Genomic DNA, 24,796 nt, shown 5'->3' with positions numbered 1-24,796 from the left:
AGATCAATTTAGGGCACTGACGCAAGTGTCGCTATCTCTTGCTGGTTTGTGCGCTCAGACACCAGTGCCCATCGAAGGTCAAGCATCCATGCATTTACATTGGGGCCCATTAGTGCCTTCCACGCCATGGCAGTCTTATGTTTGGCCAGGCTCAGAGCAAGGTCCATGAATTTGTTCAGGATGAGATGAACTGCGTCTCGTGACACCCAGTACAAAGTGACGGGGTTCCACTTCCACTTGCACGCCTGCCGCTTCCGCAAGTACACTGGCCACCTCGGACATAATATTTTAATGCCAGTACAGGTCCACACCATGTACGTGAATGTGGCTCCCTGGTCTCGACATCTAGTGAATATGTCCATGGTTCTTCGCGTAAATGTGTGCCAACCTGTGCGAGGTGATATACATGTGGTGTAAATAATTAAATTGGGTGTGCTTTATCCTAGCATTGGTCGAGATAGTTTTCGGGTAGTTGAGGCATTGTAGCCACTACTTGTCAGTAAGAGTGATGGACAGTTCACCATCCCAATATGCAGGCAGTGCTGCCAGTGCGGGTGGGTCGTCCAGTCTGATGGAAGTGTAAAGGGCTGTTATGGCATATCTGCCACGGCCAGGCGTGAGCAGTGTTTGTAGCAAGTGTGACTTGGTTGGCTCAGCCCGGTCAGTGTCCCATGTTTGCAGGGATTGGCGCGACAGCAGGGCATGCAATAAAAAGGAACCCTGCTGTATTCCGTACGTATCTATCAGATCCTCGAATGTTTGAAATCGCGAGTCTGCATACATGTCCCCCCATATCTCTAACCCCCTCTGCCTCCATAATCTCAGCTCTGGGCGCCCATGACAGGAGAACGTGCCAGGAAAGAGCTCCAGTGGTAAGCTAGGAGCGTAGGGTGCTAGATGGTTCCTGGTTAACACATATTTGGATCAGTGTCGTCTGGCCGCTGTCATTAAAAGGTTGCCTCGCCATTTCTGAGTCAGTGTAGTTGTTCCTGACATCCATTCCAGTAATGTTGGGGGGTCCCAAGTGAGGGCACCCATAGTCAGCTCAGTGAGGTTGTTTTTGGCGAGCGTCCGCATTGGCCACTGTAGTTGAGCTGCAGCGTAGTTTGGGGCGCCCAAACCGCCATCCAACAATGCAGGTACAGTTTATGGAGAGCCACCCTGGCCCTTGAGTTTCCCTATATCAGGGAGACCAGTAAGGATTCCAGGTCCCTGAAGATTCTCCGAGGCAGGCGGTAAGGGAGTGTATAGAAAAAATACAGGAGGCGGGGAAGGACCAGCATCTTTAAAATGGCCACCCGACCCATGTAAGACAGAGGAAGGCCCAGCCAAAACGGGAGAGTCATTCGGGCCAGTGCTATGGCCCGACTGAGCTTCCCATCTACAGTATCCGTCCCCTGATGTTAGATCTGGACCCCTAAATACTTAAGTGTCTACTGCCCATGTCAATGCTGTGACTGGCGCCATACATCTCTGTGCCGGTGTCATTGGGAACACCACCGACTTAGTATGGGGGACTCCACTTTGACACTGGCTGTGTTGGTAAACAAAAGATCAAGGGTGTGACCTGCAAAGTGGGTAGGCTCCGTCACCATTTGAACTAGTCCCAATGTATTCAAATTAGAGATCAGTTGACTCGTGTCAGTGTCTAAAGGAAGTTCCACGTGATTTTAATTAAAAAATTTTATATTGATAATTAAAAAACAATGAAATTCCCATGCTGATGTCCAAGGTCTTGGCATGAAGCAGGTAATGCTCTCCTTCAATAGATCTCCTCTCTGAAGGCCCGATTTACAAAGGTTAACTTAGACCAAAAGTCCAACTTTACTACTTTTCGGTATTAACAAAGTAAGCTACTCCTAGTAAGTTTACTAGTAGTGAAGTTTCTAATAGTAAAGTTACTACTAGTAAAGCTCCTTGTAGTAAAGTTACTAGAAGTAACTTCCCTAAGTGAATACCGAAAAGTAGTAAGCTAGACTTCAGGTCTAAACTTAGACTTCAGGTGTAAAGTTAGACATCAGGTGTAAAGTTAGACTTCAGGTGTAAAGTTAGACTTTAGGTCTCAACTTAGACTTCAGGTCTAAAGTTAGACATCAGGTGTAAAGTTAGACATCAGGTGTAAAGTTAGACATCAGGTGTAAAGTTAGACATCAGGTGTAAAGTTAGACTTCAGGTGTAAAGTTAGACATCAGGTGTAAAGTTAGACTTTAGGTCTCAACTTAGACTTTAGGTCTCAACATAGACTTTAGGTCTAAAGGTAGACTTTTGGTCTAACTTTACCTTTGTAATCAGGCCCTCAGTGGGAGAGAAATACCTCTGCTTCAAAAACGTATGTGAAGCCTGGCAGTAACAAACACTCAGCAAAAGTACTGATGAACTGTCAGCAAGGGAGTCTGAAAAATAATACGCCAATTACTTCCCAAACTTTTCTTTTCTTCCAAAACAACAACAGGCCCATCAGCCTCCAAAAGAAATAGAATGCGGACTGTGAAATTCTTTTTAACTAGAGCGGATCAATGGATGGGCCCAACCAGACTCACCAGATGAAAGGCACCATCTGGTGTCATGCAGATCTCCATGTGTATGGGCATGGCTCCCCTAACAGCAAAGGAGACTCAAACCTGCATTGGGATGGTAAATGCACTCACATCCATGTGTGCTTAATCCTCTATACGCAGGTGAAGGCTCTGCCCACTCGCTCTTTTCAGGCTAAGAACATCTTTGGCTGTGAGGGCGATCCCCTACGGTGTGGGGTCTACAGCGACCTGAGCTGTATGTGGCGTGCTATGGAATCTCATTGAAAGATCATGCATGCACAAACATGCTACTGCATCATGTTAGAGTAGGTCCACCATTGCTCCAACAGCAAGCATGTCCATAGTCTTGAAGCATGGGCACTTACTTTTCTGATCTCATGAAGGCAAATAGAAATAATAAGCTTTGAGAAAGCCAATGGGACTTGCCTTTTGGACCTACACCTTGATGCTGTGAGGCCAACAAAGTAAAAAATAAAAAAAAAAGGTGCTGTGATTTACAATGACAACAACGTTTGTTTTTGCCGAGTTGGAACGGTAATTACAAAATAATAATAATAACGTGAAACCATGTTTCTTTCTTGAAAGGCCGGTGGGGGCCACACAGAGGGCTAGGGTGTGGAGATGCAACAAAGAGCAATGCAGGGGTTAGAGAAGTACCATGAGGCCAGTGGTGGGTGGGAAAAGCAACATGCGAGCGAGGAGGAGGGGCGGGAGTGGAAGGAAGCAACATGGAGGGAGTGAGGCGGAGAAGCAACAGGCAGAGGTTCACAGCGGCACTACATGAGCACGCTACCTACCTTCGGTAACACTCTCTCTGGTGGATCCTCTGTCTAATCTTAGAATACTACTCAGGTGCCAGGATGCACCCTTAGGTGGTGCTGCGCTTCCACGCCCCCCAGAACTGAGAGAGCGGAGCCACATATATCTCCACCACTGCACACGGACAAGGTTTTTTTACAAATCTTTTACCCTTTCCGTGCTCTCAGATGCAGGCTGTGAACAATCGTTGGTAACACGGTGCCGAGTAATAACTTGGGATCTATTTAGATGTTAAAAAGAGGCCACTCAAAAGAGCGGGCCCATGGGAGGGCAGAGAGGAGTCTGAGATTAGACAGATTATCCCCCATAAAGAGCAGTACGAAAGGATGTAACTTATTCTTCTGCTGAATATTGGTGAGAAAATCCGGGGCACCGGTCTGGGACGTCTGGCCAGCAGCCAATTCACAGACAGACAACAGCCCGGCTTCAATCAAGCAGCCGTCAAAGTATTGATGAGGGCATCATTGAAAGGAAGTAACGGCTCAGACGTTGCTGGTCCAGGTGCAAAATATATGTTAGAACATTTTTTTGGTCTCGGTGAAGGGTAGCTGCAATTCTAGTGCCTTAGCTCTCCTCTGACCACCAGTGCCAATGAGGCTGTCTCTTCCGCTGGTGGCCAAAGCAGGGAGGGCTCTGTCTCGGGCGAGGTGTCAAGCCGACCGGCATTCTGTAAATCAATGTATATGGGATCATCACCATAACAATGGGGCAAGCTATCCCCATCATGTTCAGACACAGGATCAGAGTCCCGACCAAAAAGATAAGGCGGCTTAAGCTGGTAGGTGCGACACGCCAGAGGCACTGGGTATATGACGACCGGAAGCACTTTTTTAATTTTATGGAGCACCATCAGTCGGGCTCCAGATAAAGTCGGTTTAGGGTCAGACACTGGCGTCTGATCACCTTCAGGTGCCGTCAGCTCCCGCGCCGGGGTAGCTCGTCCCGGCGTCGCTCGCTAAGCCAGAGAAGAAGTCCATACCGGCATCAGTATGGGCCATGGGGAGGTGGCACTGTTGTAATCCAAATGATGATATGATCTTCTACATATGGTCAAGAAATTGAATACAATGCACTAATAATAAGAAAAATAATGCAATACAATATAAACATCTCACATCACAACCTGTTACACCATACCACATCTTATCAAACTCACATAAACGAAACATCCTATCACAGCATACTACATCTCACCAAACTCACATAAAAGAAACATCCTATCACACCATACTACATCTCATCTCGCACATAAGATTTCACACCACATTACATTCTGACCAAAGTATCACGTCACCTCCTGAAATAAACCACCATCCTACATCATACACCAAAACCTATATGCACCAAAACCTATATGCCATAGATCACACCAGTTGGCCAGACCAGTACGACAAGCAACATACAGGGAACAACCCTTAAACCAATACATATATCAGGACACACCGCGCGCACCGCAGGTCAGAAAATCTGTATGTGTGTCGATCGGGGGCAAAGATCGAGCCCCAGTGTGTATTTTGAAATATATTACTCAGGGGCAAAGACCGTGCCTCGGTGAGAAGCTGTTAAGCAGTTTGTTGACTTTAAAATACGGGCCCTGTTGCTGTCTGATGCTGTTTTTGGGCAGGGATGAATAACAGCGATTCTTTGGAAGTGTCGAGTGAGGGCAATGACTAATAGAAGTCTCCGAGGTTGACAAATCATCAAACAATGCATATATTAATTGGCAGCAAATGTTTTCAGGAGTAGAGATGTGCTGATGCCGATTGAATTTTCAACTTTATTCAATGGTTTACACTGTTTTCAGGGTGTGCCGTGTATGTACAGTTTTGTCCTCAGTAACGGATTAACTGTTACAGTTTAAATGGAAAAACATCCTGCACGAGATGGACAACACACGCGCCAATTTACCTCCTAATGGAGACCTTCGGCGTCACCATCTCTTTTGTGACGACTTCTCACTCCAATCCGCGTCAGTACTCCTGTGTGGAGATTATGAGTGCATGTGCGTGCCGAGAACCACCCGGTTCTACGTTGGTATGCGTGCCTCCATTTTATGTGAATAATCTTGGCGCCCACAGTTTACAAGACCAGGTAGTGACAACAATGTCAATTGAGAGTTTCAGATTACCAGGAACCTTGCTGCGCGGAGATCGGCAGTTGGTCAGAGAAATATTTTTATCAGTTAACCTTCTTGCCTTGCTGATGCGTGATATATTGTTTTTATTAACAGCAGAAGATGACTGTGTAAATTGCTGTGAGAATAGCGACAGCGTGTCCTTTAACTCAGAATGTTTAAAAAAAAAAAACACAAGTGAGAGGAAAAGATCCTGCCTTTGCTGACGTTTGCCAATTACATCACTGGTCAGGGTAATAGAGTTTATTGAAAGCTGAAGATTACCGCTGTATATCGGCAGTGTGCCCTTTAATCCAAAATGACTATAAAGTCTATAATTGGGATAAATGACAGAGACCATAACTAAAAGCAAGAGTGTGATGAAGGACAGTGATCCTAGGAGATAGAATCTGGCAGCCTCCAGAGTGAGCCTGGAACCGGGATAGCGATCCCAGAAGCTGGCCATGGAACCAGAAATAGAAGGGGACAAAGTGTCCCAGAATTTGAACCACGACTGAGAGCCAAGTCCCATAATTGGAATTGGGAGGGGACAGGTGTCCCAGAATATGAACCACTGTAGATCTTGTGTATGGGTGTTAAGCCACTCATTGGTTTGAGTCATGTATGAGATGGCTGTGTTTTGTTAAGTCACTCATTACTACATATTTGTTGTAGATTGATAGTAGGTAAATAAGTCACCTATTGACTTAGTGCTTGAATTTGAACCACGACGAAGAGCCTTGTCCCATAATTGGAAGTGGGAAGGGACACAGGTCCTAGAATTTTGAAACACTATTAATGTTGTGTATGAGGTGGTGGTTAATTGTTGGGCCACTCATTGGTTTGAGTCGTGCATGAGATGGCTGTGTTCTGTTAAGTCACTCATTATTAGGTATGGTTTGTTGTATTATATGTGTGAACGTGACACTGATTGTATTGGTGTTTGAGTTTTGGAATGTTGGATAGAAGTGTATGGGGTGATCGTTTTCTGACCTGCGGTGCGCGCGGTGTGTCCTGATATATGTATTGGTTTAAGGGTTGTTCCCTGTATGTTGCTTGTCGTAAAGGTCTGGCCAACTGGTGTGATCTATGGCATATAGGTTTTGGTGCATATAGGTTTTGGTGTATGATGTAGGATGGTGGTTTATTTCAGGAGGTGACGTGATACTTTGGTCAGAATGTAATGTGGTGTGAAATCTTATGTGCGAGATGAGATGTAGTATGCTGTGATAGGATGTTTCGTTTATGTGAGTTTGATGAGATGTGGTATGGTGTGACAGGTTGTGATGTGAGATGTTTATATTGTATTGCATTATTTTTCTTATTATTAGTGCACTGTATTCAACTTCTTGACTATATGTTATTTGCCATATTGTAATTATTTTAAGTGTTTCATCTAACCTATTTCACAATGCACTTGTTCCCCGTAAAGAAGGGAGACAGCAGATAAACGCAAGTTACAACAGGCACCAGGGGAACCCGCAGCTGCTAAGCCAACAGGAGGCCCATGCAGTTCCATGGGGTTAGAAAGCAAGCCAGTGGGAGCGGGAAACACACGGAAAATTTGCATCATGGCCTCCTTGAAGCCGGTATATAAAACAGGGTCAAAGACGGCCTGGGAAATTCAGGGCACATCGGAATCAGCTGAGGACTTGGGCTCAGTGACCGGTGACCTCAATGGAGCGTGACTTGCTTGATGGACCTTCTCTGGACAGGATAGAGCTGACCAAACCTAGGGGCATGATGAAACGCCTGCTCATGGATGCATGCAAGCTCAGATCCAACGCACCGATCCAGCAGAACGCAGGAGAGGGAAGCGCTACTGAGACGGGGGGAATCCAAACCACCCTGCTCTCCAGCGTCAATCCAACACTAAACTGAGCCAAAGGAACATAAATAGAAATCTGTAATTTGGTCTTCTCCAGTGATCTCTGCTGAACAGGTATTCCTGCCAGGAGTTATTTATATCAAACAACAGAGCTTCTGTTTCTTCACCACAGCCTTGACTAATGCTATCTGAAAACACAGAATTAGCACACAGTAATCCGCAGAAATTATAGACTGCACGCGCAAAGCCAGTAGACGCCCGCTGTGACTAGTTCCTAGAAAAAAAGCCACAAAAATACAATTTGACTGCTATCAGTATCATCCCACGTGTCCCAATTTTCAGCCAAAACATGGAAAGCATAAAAAGGAACGCTGGTAAGGTTGAAAAGATCATGCAATTTAGTTAAATAAGCATGCTGGATCAGCTTCGACTCAAAACGCAAGGATCATGCAACAGCAGGGAGTCGCAGGGGCTTTAAACATTCGATGCAAGCGCTATGGAAGAATGGACCAGCACAACCCAATCAGAGAGGCTTCCGGAGAAAGTTCAGGCAGCAGGAGTAAGGACTAAGCAAAGAAAAGCCAGAAACGTTCAAGGATACTGCAGACACCTCCACATGAAACCAAGACAGAGGCAGTCTAGAGATGCAATATATGGAAGTGAGCTCAACTTCAAAAACTGCGTCTTCGCTTCCAGATTCTTGGGAGTGCTTTACACCTCAGGGGGGATGAGGAGGGCATCTTCTGTGTCACATGCGGCCTCTGTCTCCAGGAGCCGCTCCTAGACCTCAGCGATGTTCTCAGGCTTCTGTGGTCACTGGATAAAGAGCCGGGTCCACATAAGAGATGGGTGACCTAGAAAGTGTGTGGGGATGCTGGGTCTTTAATTGAGAAGACCTGGGTCTTGCTCTGCAGGAATTCATTGGACCCTTGAAGGGAAGGTTTTGTCTCTGTCGGAGTCTAATCCTACTGCGCACTCAGTGCTGAGAAGCATTAAATGGGACAACTCCTACTTTCGAAGAAAGCATGACACCTGCTCAAGAGGATGGACACACTGTGTGACTGACTCTCAGCATGGATCAGTGTAATGAAAAGAATATATGATTGGGATGATGCCAAGCCCACGGTAGGGAAGCCTGCACAGGTGAGAGGGGGCACTGATTTACCTGCAGAGATCTTTGAGGTCTCTACAAAAGAGGAGTCCTTTAACCTTTCACAGGGAAGAGAAAACCTGGTCTTGATCATTTTCCACTAACAAGAGCACCCAGGTTTCAATCTTTAATACCAGTATTAGAGCTTACTATTCAATACCTTTCAGTTGGGTACAGTAATGCCTTCACTCTTTACACCAAGGACAGGGTGAACTTTTCAAACTCTCATGCATGGACCAGGTCCCACAAGGGAACGAGCCCAGCCATAAACCTTTCACACGAGGTACAGAACATGCTTCAACCTTTTACAGACGAGAAAGCACCCAATCTTATACACATGGGGCAGCGCCAGTCTTAAGCCTCCAACACAGGTAAGCAGAGCTCAGCCTTCAACGTCTTACAACAGGGACAGAGCCCGGCTTCAACCTCTTAGACAAGGGTCAGAAACAAGGCTTCAACCTCTTACATGAAGCACGTAGCCCAGAATTGAATCTCTTCCATGTGGAACAGGACCACCCCTTTATCCATCTACAAGGAACAGAGCCGAGCCGTAAGCCTTCAATACAAGGAATACAACACACCCTTCAGCCTTTTACACAAGACAAAGAGCCCAACCTTAAATCATTTATGCTGCGGCCTCAGCCCAGCCTTTATCCTCTCACACAAGGTACAGAAGACACCCTTCGGCCTTTTGCACAAGAGAAAGAGCCCAACCTTTTGCGCACGGGACAGAGCCAATCCTCAATACCTTACACAAGGGTCAGAGCTAATCTTCAATACCTCACACAAGGGTCAGAGCCAATCTTCAATACCTTACACAAGGGTCAGAGCCAATCTTCAATACCTCACACAAGGGACAGAGCCGCCAATCTTCAATACCTCACACAAGGGACAGAGCCAATCTTCAATACCTTACACAAGGGTCAGAGCTAATCTTCAATACCTCACACAAGGGTCAGAGCCAATCTTCAATACCTTACACAAGGGTCAGAGCCAATCTTCAATACCTCACACAAGGGACAGAGCCAATCTTCAATACCTTGCACATGAGACGGAGTCAAACTTCAATACCTCACACAAGGGACAGAGCTAATCTGCAACATCTTACACATGAGACAGAGCTAATCTTCAATACCTCAAACAAGGGACAGAGCTAATCTGCATCATCTTACAACAGGGACAGAGCCCGGCTTCAACCTCTTAGACAAGGGTCAGAAACAAGGCTTCAACCTCTTACATGAAGCACATAGCCCAGAATTGAATCTCTTCCATGTGGAACAGGACCTCCCTTTATCCATCTACAAGGAACAGAGCCGAGCCGTAAGGAATACAACACACCCTTCAACCTTTTACACAAGACAAAGAGCCCAACCTTAAATCATTTAAGCTGCGGCCTCAGCCCAGCCTTTATCCTCTCACACAAGGTACAGAAGACACCCTTCAGCCTTTTACACAAGAGAAAGAGCCCAACCTTTTGCACACGGGACAGAGCCAATCTTCAATACCTTACACAAGGGGCAGAGCCAATCTTCAATACCTCACACATGAGACAGAACCAATCTTCAATACCGTACACATGAGACGGAGTCAAACTTCAATACCTCACACAAAGGACAGAGCCAATCTTCAATACCTTAAACAAGGGACAGAGCCAATCTTCAATACCTCACAAGGGTCAGAGCTAATCTGCAATATATTACACAAGGTCAGAGCTAATCTTCAATACCTCACACAAGGGTCAGAGCCAATCTTCAATACCTCACACAAGGGACAGAGCCAATCTTCAATACCTCACACAAGGGTCAGAGCCAATCTTCAATACCTCACACAAGGGTCAGAGCCAATCTTCAATACCTCACACAAGGGTCAGAGCCAATCTTCAATACCTCACACAAGGGACAGAGCCAATCTTCAATACCTCACACAAGGGTCAGAGCCAATCTTCAATACCTCACACAAGGGTCAGAGCCAATCTTCAATACCTCACACAAGGGTCAGAGCCAATCTTCAATACCTCACACAAGGGACAGAGCAAATCTTCAATACCTCACACAAGGGACAGAGCCAATCTTCAATACTCCACAAAAGGGTCAGAGCAAATCTTGAATACCTCATACAAGGGACAGAGCCAATCTTCAATACCTCAAACAAGGGACAGACAGTAACATTAACTTTTTACCCACAGGCCAAAGTCCAGACTTTGACAGTAAACACAAGGTATGGACAATCGTCTTCAACCCTGTAAATAAGAGATAAGACCGATCTTTTACACAAGGGACAGAGTAAGTCATTAGTATTTTGCACAAGGGGCAGAGCCCGGCCTTCAACCTCTTACAGATACAACAGAGCGCGGCCGCTTACTCAGAGGACATGGTCCGACTCGGATCTCTTCCATACAGTGCAGATCTCAACCTTCAACCATTCACAAGGAACAGACCCCGGCCTTAAACCGTTCACAGAAGGGACAGAGCACATCCTTCAGCCTTTTACAGAAGGGAAAGGGCCCAGCCTGAAACCTTTTACAGAGGGCCAAAGGCCAGCGTTCACCCTGTCACCAATCAGACAGACAGGACCATTAACTTTACCCAATGAGTCCAGCCTTAAATAATAGGGCAAAATGGACAGAGCCCAACCTTCAACCTTTTACATAAGGGACAGAGTCCAGTTTTCAACCTTTCGCACAAGAGATGGAATGCAGCATTCAGCCTCTTACACGAGGGTCTAACCCAGCCTGCAACTGTTTACAGGGAACGGAGGGCAGCCTTAAACCTGCCACACAGAGTCCAACTTCAAACTTCCACGCAAGTGACAGAGACCAGCCTTCCGTCTCTCACATACAGGACATAGACTGGACCTCAATCTCTTACACATGTCGTCAATCTGGAGCCTTCAATCGTTCACACAGGTGACAGAGCCGGACGATTGACCTTTTAACACAATGGAGTCACCCTTTTACATAAGAGACAGAGGCTCGCCTTAAACATATTTATACAAGGGAGAGAATCCAGCCTTCAACCATTTGCACAAGGACTGTGCCTAAGTCTGGAGTTCTTTACACACAAGACCGAGCCCAGGCTTGAATCGTTTCAAAAAATTATCCCATTTGGGCATTCTTTGCAGACACAATTATTCTTGTCACTGTAGTCAGTTTAAATCCTGTAGCACAGTACTGAAACCCTTGGAACAAATTCCAACTTGACCCTCCCCAATGTCCTGCAGTCAGAGCTATTATAACATGACCTTTGACATAAATCTTGGCAGATCATGTCCTGCTGTCGCAAGTCATTGCCAGCTCTTCATCCGACACCGTGCCTATCTGTAATTTTAAGGACCTTCTCCTTCTGACGAAATTCACCCTTTTTACATAGAAAAATTCCTTTCCTCAATCTCTCCTATCCCACTCAAAGTAGCCACTGTCTCGCTCTAACATGGGTAGGCTTTTCTTCTGGCACTCTGCAGGTGTCTTCTTGACCAGGACACAGCCCCGCTGAACTGTAGAGGGTGGGCGGGAGGGACCTTGGCGTGGGATGGGAGAAGGGCAGCTTGCTCTTGCTCACTACTGTTGTCCCGAAAGCCCTAGTGTTCGTGATGAGATGTAGACAGATTTCTGCATGCCCGTCTTACTCCCCTGTCCTTTAACCACAGAGGCCAGACTATAAGAAGAACAATGGAGAGAAAAGACCTCCTAGCTTCCTGTTTTCCATCAATGTCAAATGTTCCTAAAAGAAAGTCTGCCCCTCAGCCTTTCATGTAAGAGGTAAAGATCTTCATTTAGAGTTTGGCGGGTGGAACGCTCCGGCACAAGCGTGGTGCATCTCCCACCTGCCACACTAGGGGTTCTCCTGCTCTGTTTCGAGTCAGGGGCACCACCATATTTCAGCCTAGGGTGCCTACGCTGGCTGCATCGATGGGAATCTTTCATGGACAGCCGACCAGATACTAGGCCGTTGATCAAAGTACCTCAGACAACTGGGACGCATTTAGGACGAACTTTATTTCTTTTCAGGACCGCCAGCGACAATCTGGTGATCCAGATATGGAAAGAAAAGAAATTACCCACACATGCTGGGAGAAAGCTCCTAGAACATTCGAGACTTTCCCTTTTAGTGAGTTTGTTTTTGGGGAACAAAAAAGTTGCTGAGTGATCTAAAGATACACGGTGCCGCTCAACAAATGTTCAGGGCGCTCAACAGAGCCGCTAACAGTAGATGTTGGTGAGACAGTGAAGGCATGAGCCAAATGCCTGGCTCGGGCTCAGCTCGAGGTCCTCCTGAAACTTTGTGCCCAAAATTAGCAGAGCTTTTACGTGGTTTCTGCCCCACCCCCTTTCTCTCAGTCACCTTTTTTCTAGAAAGTCTTGTTCAACTTGATTTAACAAATAATAAGTACATTTACTTAACAGATCATATTGATGTAACTCCTTGAAGACAAACCATTAATATTTTATCTAAAAAGGAAGAGAGAAAGAGATACCTAACTAGCGGTAGAATTATGCAACCAGGAAGCCTAGAATCAATCTCTGCTTCCGTGCTTGACCAAATTGTGTTATTCAAGGCGATTTATCTTAGTCCACTGAGCTATTTTATTCTTGGTTTTCCAAGCACTATATAGAAGTAATTCTGTTTTCAAGCCGTCTTCCTTGTACACATACACATTTACCGCAAATATGCATACGGATGTACATAAAAAAATGCATTTTTTCTTAAAAAGTTGTTAAAAATGAACAGCACTTGCTTATTTTATTAGTGCATGATTTGAAGGTATTGGAGCGCTTGTTCCGTACCCCATCTTGCCATAGTGCTAACTCCAGCCGATGGTACTGGAGCGCTATAAGTGCTCACCAGTTACATTACAGAATGACACATTCAATGCCATAGCCAGGGGGAAGCTTAAGTGATTTTCCCAAAATCACAAGTTGTTCAGCCGACCCCGAAATTCAAACCTGGTTCCCCTGTCAGCAGCTCTGGCTGTTACGCCACATCCTCGCTTAACTTCAAAGCTCCTCAACTGTTCCTCACTATCACTTCCACATTTGTTCAGCAAGACCCTGCCAACACCAAACAAGCATTGGCAAAGCCAAGAGATCTCGGTAATGCCCGAGCTATTGGCTTTGTCAATGTGAATGTCTTTTAGCCATGTTGTCTAGCAGAACATCTGATGTTCAGTATCACTGAAAGTCACTTTAAAAAACGCTGTGAGGCGGCCAGCACAGGCCACGTCATAGAGCTTTTTTGTGTTAGAAGAGGCAGGACAATAAACTCAACATGGGGGGGCCAGGAGACTTGGCGTCTGCTCAATATCCTGTGATTCTGGGGTTTCAGCCATGCTGAACAGCAGATGTGCTGCTAGACACCATGGCTAAAATACATTCACATTGACAAGATAAATAGCATGGGCATTGCTGCCACCAATTGGCTTTGCCAATGCTTGTTTTCTTTATCACCACAGTTGAGAGTACCTTGAAATGCATCAGTTCAGGATGTTTACTGTACAAAAACCTCCTCTGTATACACTTGAACAGACTTTAATGTTTCTCCATATATAATAACAAGCATTTGCAATGCAATAGGTTTCGCAGTTGTGAGAGTTTGAGCTATTGGCATTGTAAATGGCGATGCCTTTTATTTACGTGTTGGTTTTTAAAACATAAATAAAAGGCATTGTCATTTACAATGCCAATAGCTTAAACTCTCGCAAATGTGAGACCTATTGCATTGCAAATGCTTGTTCTCTTTGTTAAGGCCTATAAGACTAACAGCAATATGTGACCAGAAAACAATGAATATTCAAAAATATATTATTTTATTTGTTTTTGATATAAAAAGATTTTTCCTGTGAGATGCTTTCACTCTTAAATAAAGAATTGATCAAGTTTTCTAAAGCATAACATAATCAACAGAATATGATAAACATACAATATTTCCTTTAGCCTCTGTAAATGGTACACATCTTTTTATATCAAAAACAAATAAAATAATATATTTTTGAATATTCATTGTTTCCTGGTCACATATTCTTGTTAACACAGATGCACTTTTTATTTGTTTCCTAAATGTTTATTTACAAATAATACCCTTACCCTGATTTAGGAAACGTATTCAGGGGTACCCCCTTTTTCTACAAACATAAGGCCTATAAGACACCTTAGCATCCTTTGTTCACCTTTTAGCAAGTGCACTGATCTAGAAGGGAAAACCTCTACAGAAGATGCTCTGACACAGGTGGATGTATTGGTTAACTTATCCAGCCGGACAGAGGTTCAATATTTAATTTATCAGCAAGTTTTTTGGATATAAACAAACACAAATACTGAAAGTGGGACACAAGCCTGCATCCTGCTATACAAACATAAAATAGGGAGATCATTTAAGCGAACCGTAAACGTTGCCTGAGCCTTGCTTAAATGTTCTACATATTTTATGTTTGTGTAGTAGGATGCAGGCTTGTGTCCAACTTTTCAGTATTTGTGTTTGTTTATATCCAAAAAAAACGTGCTGAAAAATTAAATATTGAGCCTCTGTCCGGCTGGATAAGTTAACCAATACAGCACTGATTAGGTCTGTATTCATTTGTTACTTCCTATCCCTACCTCCCTAGGGACCATTGTAGCACAAAATAATTGATTCCCGAGGTCCCTGGCTGACTTTACTTGGGTCCCCTTGTTGTTTGAAAAGCTGACACAGGATGGAAGCAGAATAGCACAATTTTGACAAGCCATACCATATGATAAATAGCATGTAAGATGGTGCAGAAAGTGATGAAAACATATGTGTATGTTCTGCAGTGCTTTTAAATGCTAGTAATGCTAACGAGCATCAATAGCCTCTTGCCTGTTTCCAAATGTATTTTTGCATTTGTGGGTGGCATGGACCTTCCAAATTGATCCACTAAGTCTTATTTTACTTTTCTTCTCCCCTTTCTCTACTAATTGAAACCCCCTATGCGTTCCTTCCATGTTCGCAGCAGTTGTATCTAGCATGCAGTTTGTTTTCAGAGGAGTCCAGCAAGCAAGATCTGGCCCTATGTGAAAACACTTCCTCTGCGCTTATTGTTCGTAAGGATTCTTCCCTCGTTCGTTTCCTTTCCTCAATCTAAAATGAAAAATACATCTTCAATATTTCAAATTCATTCTTTGCTATGTGGTTAATTCAAGATCAATGCACGATTCGTTTTTTTTTTTAATGCATACAGAATTTCAGATTTAAAAACTGATATAATAAAATCTGTGTTTGGCAACCCACTTCTATCACTGGAATGGCCCACTTCCACAACTACCGCTGCAAAAGCTGCTGCCAAATGGACTGCCAGACCCATAATGACTGCCCCAGCGAGGCTTATGCTGCAGTAATGCGTGGTGATGTGCTGCATAGGTAAGTACATATAAGGTCCCAAAGGCTTGTTTAACCTCCAGATGCTGTCAATCTACACATACATTGGCCTGGCAGTTATTATTGACATTGTGGACAACCATTTAAAAGAAGGACAACTTTCGGAATTTTCCGTTTTATAAGTAGGGCACCCGGTTTTATGGTATTTATTTTTTTGACATTTCCGTCTGCATTTATCCATATTTATTTTTAGCTGATTTTATCTGTATTTATCCATATTTATTTGGGGTTTTGTGAAAAAATAAAGCGGAAATTAGTACATTTCCACATTTATTTAACCAATAACTTTGCACTCATGCTTGAATGCCTGCCAAGTTTCAATTCTGTGAACACCAGCAGAAGATAAATCAATGCACTTATTTGAAAATATGCAAATTTCCGTATCAACCTTGTGCATATCTCCTGCTGGTAAAGCCTCATTTCGAAAAGTCCTTTCTTTTTTAACCCTCTTACCTATCAGGTATTGTCCTGGCAGGCATGGCAGACAGTATTTGGAATTACTGAAAAAGCATCCTATTTTCCGTTTTTATCCACATTTAAAAATAAATACAGGCAAGAAAATAAATGTTTTCTGTCTATATTTATCTGTAAAAATCAGTAAAAACGGAAAACAGGGAGCCCTATTTATAAGTAAACACAGGCAGGAAAACGTTGTTGTCTAAATTTTCTTTTTTTTTAGCTAAGTCACCAAAAACGACATCCATAATATTAATTTGAAACCTAAAATAGGGGGGGGGGGGCGTGCCTGCATCCTTACTACAGCTCCCAGCATGCTTTGTTTTTGGTCTTGTCTTGAACCAACATGAGGAAACTCCCGCTGAAACTACAAGACCCAGGTAACCGAGAGGTACTCATCCAATAGGCGGCCGGCATGTTGTCATGCGTTCTGTAGGCTGGGATACAGGTCACTGATTAAAGATGGCGGATGACGGTGAGACAGCACTCGGACAGCAGTTGGAGGACAACGACCACGACCATGAACACTGCAGCAGCTGTGAAAACGAAGAGGAGCACAGCTACAATCGGGGGTAAATTGGGTTGTGGCCCGAGGAAAGGGGAAAGCGTCTGTGTGTCTTCCACTGGGCTGTTAGCGAGCGGCTACCTCTGTCTAGGCCTGCCGAGACGACACCACCTCCATTGCGCTGATAGGCTGATGCAGCCTTTCAACCGGATTCTCGCATCTCTCGTTAGCTGCTGCGCCTGCCAGTCAAGTTTGTCGAGGTGTGGCTGTAGGCTTCAAGTTGAATGGGGTTCATACATTGTTTCTGCGGTGAAGAGATAAGGTTAAAATGTGTGAACCTGTGTATGTTGTCCCTTTTAATGGTTGCTTCGTGGTGCACCAGCGTATGAAGTGCGTTTTTGTAGGAGAATGGGACTTGAATAGTATAAGTCATGAACAATTGGAACAAGCACGGAATCCAAACCAGTGGTGCGCGCGCACCACAGAGGAGCGGGGCCGAGGGAGCGCGGCAGCAAAGCGAACGCACACTAATTAGAAACACATGTTTATAATTAAAACCAGATGCAGCTGCTGCGAGTAACAGACACCAATAGGCCATGGGCGGTTACATTTAGAAAGGAAGCTGGGACATGCACCCGCCTTTCACCAACTGCGTGCTGTCTTTTTTTAAAAGACGCACGCAAAAGCCAATTGCAGCCGACCAAAACAAAACAACACGCACGAGCGTGTGGTCAGCTTTCAGAAGCCCCTACATGAAGTCTCGCTGCGCGAGCAGTTCTGCGCACTGCAACGCTAGGCGCGAGACCTAAAAAGGCAGGCCTCATATAGGGTACAGTTGAAAACTGACTTGCTTTTTGGTTTTCTAATGGCATTGTCATCTGGGCAGTGGGACTGCGTGATTGTTTCCAAGCTCATGTTTTGAAACTATCCCTTCTAATAAATGCCACTCAATGCAGTGATACAATCTTAGGTTCTAAAGCGAAAGACTTTTTTTAAACTTTGGAATCTTTTTATCGTATTTTTACATGCAGTTTGTGGCAAGATTTACATGTCAAAGTTGTTGTTGGCTCGGGTTTGGGCTGTTCGAGCCGAGCCAGACGCCTGGCTTGGCTCAGAGTCGGCTCTCGCTGCTGGTTCGCCCACCTTTACGCGAAGGTATCTCTGCTGTAGACACAGAGATCTCCACCTGCCTGCCACCATGATTTGTAATGCCACCTTGTAAATACACCCAATGTTCCGGCTTCTAGAGCCCCATTCAATAGACTGAGTGAGTTATCTAGACTCTGGTGGATGCAGGAGAACCCCTGCAAAACTGGCAATGCCCCCATCCTCCCTTTTAAGAGAGGACCTACGAGTCTGGCTGTCTCTCCTTCCTACAAGAGACGAGTCCGGCCGTCAACAGGTAACACACGGGTCAAGGTCTACCCTTCAGCCTCTTGTGAAAGGCAAAATCTGACAGAAGAAAAATCATCTTTTGCACAAGGATCCCCAACCTTTCACTACTAGAGTCTTTCGGTGCTTTGACTCTGCACTCCGGGAGCCCAGCAGGAGGGTTCGCAACGCATGTCCACTGCTTAAAAAGTGAAGCGAGAGTGAAAGACTCCTCATCCAGTGGCTGTATTTCCAGGTCAAAGCAGTATGTCTGTGCCTCAGCTGCAGGTGCACAACCTGCCTAGCTCTAGTACGGATGCATCATCGCTGAGCGCCATAGTGCAGGGAGGGGGAGACCCAGCGTCGGCAGCATGGCTTCAATGCGCCTTACAAGAGATGGTGGAGCAGACAAGGTGTATAGTTCAGGCCCATATTCTAAAGGTCTTGGGTTCACGGCTCATGAAACAAGTTGAGGTGAATGCAGAATTGTTTTAAGATGGGAATTAAAAAAAATGTAGATAGCCTTTACCAGGGACATCCCATTTTTGTCTGTTAATAGCTGTGATATGTTGAAAATCTTCAAATTGACAGCTCACTTTTTTGTACTCAGAAACGAATACCTAGAAGTAAGAGGCGGTAACTGGAAAGGAGTGAAAGGAACCCCCCCCCCCGCTAGTGCTGTGTGTCCTATATCTTATGCCCTGTGAGGTTAAAGCTTTGGAGCACACCTACAATGCTTACAGGCCATGAAGACTGCTAGCATGAATACAGGACAAGACCCCGATCAGAAGGGAGCGGCTGGACTCGGTGTGTGGCCACCAGAGTCCAGGCTTGGGTGCACCCTCAAAGAACACAAGGCAGCGGGAACCTTCACCGGTGGTGGGGTGCTGCCAGCCACAGGAGTGTGTGGGACAGGAGAGGAGCGTAGTCCAAGGCTGGGCGACATGAACTCTAGGAGAGAGAGCGACTGGGCCGGCGTCCACTTACTGCGAGCTTGTATCCGCCAGGAAAACTCTCCAGAGGAAGGAAAGGACCATCGTGTACTTAAACCTGGGAAGGTGAGGAGTGCTTCTACTGAGTTAGGGACAATCGTAAGGACTGGAACAACTCTGGGCACTGTGGAGACGCAAGCCAGAGGCACCCCAGAAGACCTCCATGAAGTCTAGCAACCATGAAGTGGGCCCATCTGTACATGGTGACCGAGTCTGAACCAGAAGGGACTGAAGCCATGAGGCACCCGGAAGCCATCCGGTGAACCTGGAGACCAGTGGTCCCATGGGAGTGAGGCACAAGAACTCCCACTGACTGACACGGCAGCACAGAGATGTGCAGCGTTCAACTGTTACTCCCAAACTATATATCTTCCATGGGACGGGTCCAATTTTTGTCATTTTGGGTCTTATTTTCATTATGAAATGTTTTAGTTTGCTAAATTGGCTTGGGAGTTTTAGATTGATTTCTTGACTGAAGTGTTATGTCAGTGCCTCTGATCCCCTAAAGCGTCTACTTTAATGCAGTTAGTTTTCAGTGTACGTACCAAAGTACTGAGAGGTAGATAAGGCTGTCTTAGAGAAACAATGTTGGAAGAATTCGACCCAACAAGTAATCCAACTTCTTACGCTGAAATGCAATCCTTCATACGAAAGCGAAAACCCAGCACAGACCTTACATAAAACAGACACAACTTGGTCGGCAGTCCATCAAACAAGACATAACCCCTAGTCTTCACCAATAGGATGGAGCATTGTCTACAGGCCTTCAAGTTCTGCACACACATGACAAAGCCTAGAGGTAACGCTTTCAGCCATGGAAGAGTCTCATCTTTCAACTCAAGAGCATTGATGACAGAACCAGGAGGTAAGAACGTGGCTGAGAGATTGAGCTCAAACTCTGTCCTTTGCGGCAAGGGCAGGCGTCAACTCCTGGACACGGGCACAAGAACCCGGCTTCCAACTCAACGGTGGCGCATTTCCAAATTAGTTGAAATTTTGGAAGGAACTCACAATCTGAGCTATAATACTGGTGTGAAAGGTCAGAAAATGTATTACCACAATGCGGTCCGATATTAGCCCTTGTCCTATCACACATGGATCAGATGTTTACAGATATGCAATTATAGGAATATCGCTGATTCCGGAGTCAGCACAGGCTAGGTGAATGTTCTGTACTCTACCCAGCACAGCATCCTTTCTTCTTAACCTTCCTGTGCCCAGTACACAGTGGCCTAATGATGTCTTCATGGTCTGTCCTGGTTTAATGAGTGCCTGCTTATCTGTAGGAAGTGATTCACCAGCAGCAGGGACTTGGAGCTTTGACCCACGGAACGCGCCCGACCAAAGCGAGATACAGTCGCCAGTGAGTACGGGTCGTACCATGAGCTTCCGCAACAGCACCTGATCTTAGATGATATCACCAATCTCATGTCGCCCTGCAAGTGACGCACAAGATGAGTGGTATGAACAGAAAGAACTCATACAAGGAGATGTTTGGGAGGTGGAAGGACACAAGTGTGGAGGGGAGTGAGAAAGACTGGTTTAGCATGAAGCCACATGAGGGTGTGAGCAAGAAAGATGACATGGAGACAAGAAGGGGGAGGAAGAAAAACATGTTCCTACATCTGGGAAGGAGAAGAAGGCATGAAGGTCCATGTGGGAGATGAAGTAGAAAGTAGGACTGAGAAAGATCTTGAAAGGGTGTTAGAAAAGGAGAAAGAAGGAAGCATAGGCCATGACTAAGTTATTTATGGTCTAGGTCAGTAAATATGGTCGTAGGAAGCATTCTAGGAACAACAAACAGTAGAGAAGAACCATTGTGAGGTCATTACCTTTTGAAGGCTTCATCTGGGTCCCTCTCGCATTGGTTGGCGTCCAGCACCCCCTGCAGCGAGGGGTCTTTCAGCTTTTCCTTGTATCCCTGGATCAGCGGACACGCCTGGATCTGCTCGGCCAGGCTGCGGATGAACTCGCGCACGGAGAGCGTGTGGAGGCTGTGCGCCTGGCAGAAGTGGTAGGCCAAGGTCCGAGGTCCGAGCCTTACCTTCTGGCCTTGCTCCGAGGTGGGCCACAGCACCTCGGTGCACAGCGCCGTCTTTCCGCTGCCAGGGCCACCAGTGACCAGGACACCGCAGTTGCGGCCACCACTGCCGCGCCCCTCCAGGCAGTGCTGCAGCCTCTGTAGGGCCCATTCCCGGCAGAAGAACGGCTTTCCCTGCAGCAGGCTGGCGCTCATTTCCCCAGTGCCACCACTGTTGGTGCCAACGCCTGGCCACGGCGCCCAGTGGGCATGCTGGAGCACTAGAGGTGCAGGTGAGGTGGGCGCTGGGGGCCTAGGATCTCCTCTGGCCTGGGAAGTGTTCGCTCTCTGCGGGCGAGGATGGCTGGGCTGTGGATCTGCAACATGTCAGGGCAAGAAATGACCTAGAGAGAACGAAAGAGAGGAGAGGTGTGAGCTACAACAGGGCCAGGAGCTGCTTAACTCCTTCAGGGCAACACAGCTTCCAAATAGTGCTTCACAGTGACCAGCAGAAGGAACAAGGGACCCAAAGTAAGACCCCAGAGAAACACTGCCAAGCTGAACAGACAGCACCAACTCACACACGCAGCACAGCCAGTGCAGAACAAGCATTGGCTGAGACTGCCCAGGCTCAGAGAGAGCTGGGAGCTTCACACAGCACAGCCAGTGCATAACAAGCATTGGCTGAGACTGCCCAGGCACAGAGAGAGCTGGGAGCTTCGCACAGCACGGCCAGTGCACAACAAGCATTGGCTGAGACTGCCCAGGCACAGAGAGAGCTGGGAGCTTCGCACAGCACGGCCAGTGCAGAACAAGCATTAGCTGAGACTGCCCAGGCTCAGACGGAGCTGGGAGCTTCACACAGCACAGCCAGTGCACGACAAGCATTAGCTGACACTGCCCAGGCTCAGACGGAGCTGGGAGCTTCACACAGCACAGCCACTGCAGAACAAGCATTGGCTGAGACTGCCCAGGCTCAGAGAGAGCTGGGAGCTTCACACAGCACAGCCAGTGCATAACAAGCATTGGCTGAGACTGCCCAGGCTCAGAGAGAGCTGGGAGCTTCACACAGCACAGCCAGTGCATAACAAGCATTGGCTGAGACTGCCCAGGCTCAGAGAGAGTTGAGAGCTTCACACAGCACAGCCAGTGCAGAACAAGCATTGGCTGAGACTGCCCAGGCTCAGAGAGAGCTGGGAGCTTCACACAGCACAGCCAGTGCACAACAAGCATTGGCTGAGACTGCCCAGGCTCAGAGAGAGCTGGGAGCTTCACACAGCACAGCCAGTGCACAACAAGCATTGGCGAAGACTGCCCAGGCTCAGAGAGAGTTGAGAGCTTCACACAGCACAGCCAGTGCAGAACAAGCATTGGCTGAGACTGCCCAGGCTCAGAGAGAGCTGGGAGCTTCGCACAGCACGGCCAGTGCACAACAAGCATTGGCTGAGACTGCCCAGGCTCAGAGAGAGCTGGGAGCTTCGCACAGCACGGCCAGTGCACGACAAGCATTGGCTGAGACTGCCCAGGCTCAGACGGAGCTGGGAGCTTCACACAGCACAGCCAGTGCACGACAAGCATTGGCTGAGACTGCCCAGGCTCGGACGGAGCTGGGAGCTTCACACAGCACAGCCAGTGCATAACAAGCATTGGCTGAGACTGCCCAGGCTCAGACGGAGCTGGGAGCTTCACACCGCACAGCCAGTGCAGAACAAGCATTGGCTGAAACTGCCCAGGCTCAGAGAGAGCTGGGAGCTTCACACAGCACAGCCAGTGCATAACAAGCATTGGCTGAGACTGCCCAGGCTCAGAGAGAGCTGGGAGCTTCACACAGCACAGCCAGTGCACAACAAGCATTGACTGACACTGCCCAGGCTCAGAGAGAGCTGGGAGCTTCACACAGCACGGCCAGTGCACGACAAGCATTGGCTGAGACTGCCCAGGCTCAGACGGAGCTGGGAGCTTCACACAGCACAGCCAGTGCACGACAAGCATTGGCTGAGACTGCCCAGGCTCAGACGGAGCTGGGAGCTTCACACAGCACAGCCAGTGCAGAACAAGCATTGGCTGAGACTGCCCAGGCACAGACAGAGCTGGGAACTTCACACAGCACAGCCAGTGCATAACAAGCATTGGCTGAGACTGCCGAGGCTCAGAGAGAGCTGGGAGCTTCACACAGCACAGCCAGTGCACAACAAGCATTGGCGAAGACTGCCCAGGCTCAGAGAGAGCTGGGAGCTTCACACAGCACAGCCAGTGCATAACAAGCATTGGCTGAGACTGCCCAGGCACAGACAGAGCTGGGAGCTTCTCACAGCACAGCCAGTGCACAACAAGCATTGGCTGAGACTGCCCAGGCTCAGAGAGAGCTGGGAGCTTCACACAGCACAGCCAGCTCAGAGAGAGCTGGGAGCTTCACACAGCACAGCCAGTGCATAACAAGCATTGGGTGAGACTGCCCAGGCTCAGAGAGAGCTGGGAGCTTCACACAGCACAGCCAGTGCACAACAAGCATTGGCTGAGACTGCCCAGGCTCAGAGAGAGCTGGGAGCTTCTCACAGCACACCTCACACATGAACAGCAACAACAAGAGTGGGTCGACACACCTCCCTGCCTGCCCATCTCAAACCAGACCAGCAGCACCCAGGCCTCCAGACACAGGACTGCACTGGGGGTATTTTACATTATAGGTGTAAGAAGAAAAGTGCTTCTCAGGTGCAAACAAATCATTTATATTCCCAGCATGCGTATTCTGTGACGAGTACAAGCATAGTTCAATAGTAAGACTTGGTAGTTTTAGGGGATAACCCATACTTTCTTCCTAGCTAGTATTTCGTGTACATGAAAAGATACATATTTGCTTTAAATCCGATAGTAAAATGCCTGCTTGTGGCATGGAGCAGAAGGCTGCTGAGCTGAACATTTTACAAGAAACGTGCTTATTAAAGGCGGCGGGCTGATTCCTGCCCATTGGTTACGCCCCATTTCTTTATTTTTGGCGAAAAACCTTGATTTTAGTAAATAAAATGGGCAGATTCGCCACTCATCTGGAGCCCCCAAAGCCAATCAAATTTGGCTAGAGTCATACAGGGCTTTTAAAGGACTGGGGCCCCTCACCCCGAGCACACCTCAAATCCAACCAGGAGATCACAGTGGTATCCCACCTCAGCAGCAGAACTCAGGGATATCACAGAACAGGGAGACAGACAGACAGACACAGACAGACAGACACACACCTCAACCATCCACCTCGCACCACCCCAATCACTGCCAGCACACCTCAAACACAACCATCAGCACATGCCAAACCCAACCAGAAGCACCCAGTGGTATCCCACCTCAGCAACAGCGTTCAGGGATATTACAGAACTTGAAGATATTTATATATGTACAGCTTCCACCGCCACCAACCACCTCACACCACCCCATGCACTGCCAGCTAATCTCAGACCCACACAGCAGCACAAGTCAAACCCAACCAGCAGCACCCAGTGGTATTCCTCCTCAGCAGCAGCGCTCAGGGATATTACAGAACTTGAAGATATTTATATATGTACAGCTTCCACCGCCACCAACCACCTCACACCACCCCATGCACTGCCAGCTAATCTCAGACCCAC

At 46.9% G+C, this 24,796-nt stretch overlaps 1 protein-coding gene across 9 annotated transcripts in view; it reads right to left on the bottom strand.

The window, feature by feature from the left end:
- Positions 1–24,796, bottom strand: part of LOC146806248 (uncharacterized) — a 377,938-nt gene that overhangs the window by 57,448 nt on the left and 295,694 nt on the right. For 6 of the 9 annotated variants that reach the window (XM_085623498.1, XM_085623500.1, XM_085623499.1 and 3 more), the window contains one exon: positions 20,992–21,583. The exons of the other annotated variants lie outside the window; for them this stretch is intronic. In XM_085623498.1, the coding sequence (XP_085479624.1) occupies positions 20,992–21,395 (404 nt within the window). In that variant the 5' untranslated portion in view covers positions 21,396–21,583. The remainder of the gene's footprint in view (positions 1–20,991; positions 21,584–24,796) is intronic. 9 annotated transcript variants of the gene reach the window in all.

The sequence above is a fragment of the Triturus cristatus genome, chromosome 8, assembly GCF_964204655.1.
Source record: "Triturus cristatus chromosome 8, aTriCri1.1, whole genome shotgun sequence".
In the NCBI taxonomy this organism is placed as follows: domain Eukaryota; kingdom Metazoa; phylum Chordata; class Amphibia; order Caudata; family Salamandridae; genus Triturus; species Triturus cristatus.
Note: the sequence above shows the minus strand (reverse complement) of the source record. Positions and strands in the feature narration are given on the sequence as shown.